Source organism: Elephantulus edwardii, unplaced genomic scaffold, assembly GCF_000299155.1.
Source record: "Elephantulus edwardii isolate Elephantulus edwardi_28Jun2011 unplaced genomic scaffold, EleEdw1.0 scaffold00003, whole genome shotgun sequence".
NCBI lineage: Eukaryota > Metazoa > Chordata > Mammalia > Macroscelidea > Macroscelididae > Elephantulus > Elephantulus edwardii.
The window spans coordinates 32,952,080-32,955,255 of NW_006399753.1; the positions used below are offsets into that span (position 1 = coordinate 32,952,080).

Here is a 3,176-nt window from a genome sequence, read left to right on the forward strand (position 1 = left end):
TATGGGAAACAGGACAACCAGAGTAGAAAAAAAAAAGAGAATATTTACCTGTATAATGTGAAAAATATAATCAATGTCTATGAATAAAATTATGTAAAAATTATTAAATGGTAAATAAAATTGTTATTATAAACCTTTCCTTACAATAAAATATTATTTTAAAAGAAAAGAAACATCATTATTAACATTGTTTCAATTTTTACATCTTCTCTTCTAATCCAGCCTACACTCAACTTTATAAAATTATGGAAGGTATAACTTGTTTTCCTACTTTTCCATTTTCTATCATAAGTATTTTTATATGTTATTTTATAATCATAATTATCAACATTCAGGAAATGTATCATAAGTTATCGCTACTCAAAAATTGGGCTGTTTCCAATATTTTGATAGTACGTATTATAACGACCTTTTTGTGCCTAAAGCTTTTTCCATCTCCATAAACATAATTATAATGTCAAAGATAACCATTTGAATATATTTTAAAATGTACTGCTATTTTTAAAAGGGCAGCAAAAATTGAAACCTTATCTAGCTTCAATATACATATGGTAAACAAAAGTATCCTAATATCATGAATCTAAATTGCTGGAGAAGACTTTACTTTAGCCTTCTTTAACCTTTATTATTCTGACCAATTTGTAAACATTGTGGTCAAACACTCCTTCAGATGATGTCATGTTCTTAGCTGTCGTAAGACCTAGCTTCCGCAGACTTTAAAATACATTATTACAGAGGCACTCACAACATTCTCTTTTACCTGAATTCCCTTTAGAGATGAAGCACCCATATAAAGAAACACTCCATATAGCACTGGCATGGGAATAAACTGCAAAAGAACAATTAGAGAAAAGGCACGAATTATTTTCACATCTATGGTTTTACACTTACAAAAAATAAAAACAGAAACTAAGACAATATATTTTAGAGTCAGATATAAAGCAGAGTTAAAAGACCTGAGTTCATATACCAACTCTAAAACTTTTTAAGTGTATAATCTTAGATAAATAAAGTGTCTTGGTATCTCAGTCTCTAAAAAGGGTTAATAGTAAAGGAATTGTTATTATTGTTAAATAGGTCAAGTTCTACTCTTAAAAACATCCAATACATGGTAAATAACAACTATTAACACTTACTAGTTTTATTATGAGACCTAAAAAGCAATTTGAGTTTGATTTTAAAATAATAAGATACCTGGATTAAAGGCTAAAGTGAAGTGAACATGTAGATATTGTTCATATATAATGACAGACATTTGTGAACATGAGAACTATTTCTTTTTCTCTTTTTGTTGGAATAGCTCAGTACTATCCTATCCTTATTAGAAAATTATTTAGTTAACATAAAAATCAAATCTTGTAAATGTACTTTTTTTTATAAATGTGCTTTTGACTAAATAATTTAATTGAAGTTTTAAATTATAGGCAACTAAAATTACTTATAATTGAAAATTTAATTCTCCCTGCCTTGTAAATATTTACCATACTGACATGAGAAAATAGTTACTCTTTAATGTTCTTCAGAATGAGTTCAATTATTTAAATGTGAAAAAAATAAGTGTATGCAATAAAGCCTTATAAGCTGCACAGCTGCATAGCTGCATGTGTGACCATGGATATAACTGTTCTTGTCTCTGCATTTCTGTTCTACACTAAATTATGTTAATTTCAAGTATGTTTCCGCTGACAAGAAATGAGAAGCCTATAGTGTACGCCTACAGTGAGTTCAATTCACAAATCTGTCAGAAATAATTAATGAGTTTTTCTACACCTTGACCATCAATTCAAAATTAGGGTAGCAGTTTACATATCTAAATCTTACTTTATCAGTTAGTTTTTGTTTTATATATCTAAGAATGCTCTAGTGGCCTAGAGTTGTGTTGCCAACCCAAAGGTAGGTGAGTTGAACTTAACAGCTACATGGTGAAAAAAAACAATCTCTTCTCTTGTGATTTAGAGCCTCTGAAAACTGCTAGAGGTTCAGATATGAGTTTATTCTGACCCACAAGCTATGAGAGTGAGGTAAAGTGAAAATATAGGACATCTGTGACTCTCTTAAGTTAAAAAGAGGAGCACTGGTGCTGCAGTGTTTAAGTACTCCACTGCTAACCAGAAAGTTCAGCAATTTGAACCCACAAGCTATGCTGTGAGAGAGAGAAGAGTAAATACTTTACAGCCATGAAAACTCTGGGGACAATTCTACTCTGCCCTATAGGAATGCCATAAATTGGAATCAACTCGATAACAGTGTGCTCTGGATTGAGTAGGTTAAAAAGCATTATACAAACATTTTTAAAAATCATCATTTTCATTAAGTGACACACAGCATTCACAGATTCACTGCTTAGATTACAATGAAATTCCTTAAACCATAATAGATATATTCTACCTACTGTCAAATTCATAAATGCAAATTTCATTACCTTCAGAATACTAGTCATAAAGACTGATGAGCCCATAAGAACAAAAATCATTAGCCCAGTAACCCTTTGCTCCCGAATGCCAAGAAATTTGGGTTGTTCTCCTGGAGCTGAACATTCTGATTCCAATTTTAGGCTGTTGACATGCGTGATGGAGAGGACAGTGGCAGCAACAAACCACGGCAGTCCCATGATGGAGCACACACCAAGCATGACGGCCACCATTAGGAGATCCAGATGGTACCCACAACCTTTCTGTTAAAACAAGAAAGAAGAGAGACTTCTCAGAGAAGTTTTATTTAGGATAAAGAGAAATTACATTATCACCATGGAGCAGAAGAATAGAAAAGAGGTACGTCTTAAGTCTTAACACAACTGATTCTAAAATGAAACAGATTAAAGGAAAAAAGGTAATAGTCTCATATATATATATATATATATATATATATATATATTCCACTCGAAGAAACATTTCAGAGACAGATGTTGCTGTAGCAGTGATGGTAACTACTAAATACTTCAACAGGCTTGTTGTATTTCTGTGTTAAAGTTAAGTTTGTTTTCATTTTCTCCCACATTGGCTATATAAAGTCATTATAAAATACAGGACATTTTGTCATGGTTTCATTAAGTCAATAATTTAATTCATAACAGATCTATATATACATCTATTCATGAATCTATGAAAACAAAATGAGTCTCTTAAATAGTTTAAAATTAATATCTTTTAGGGCATTATGATTATCATAAGAGTCCG

General features: G+C 31.0%; 1 protein-coding gene across 1 annotated transcript in view; it reads right to left on the reverse strand.

Moving 5' to 3' along the window:
• SLC4A10 (solute carrier family 4, sodium bicarbonate transporter, member 10) overlaps positions 1–3,176 on the reverse strand; it is a 315,078-nt gene that overhangs the window by 47,693 nt on the left and 264,209 nt on the right. Inside the window, exons 21-22 of the mRNA XM_006879486.1 lie at positions 2,423–2,674; positions 761–829 (exon numbers count right to left, since the gene is read on the reverse strand). Coding sequence (XP_006879548.1) covers positions 761–829; positions 2,423–2,674 — 321 coding nt within the window. The remainder of the gene's footprint in view (positions 1–760; positions 830–2,422; positions 2,675–3,176) is intronic.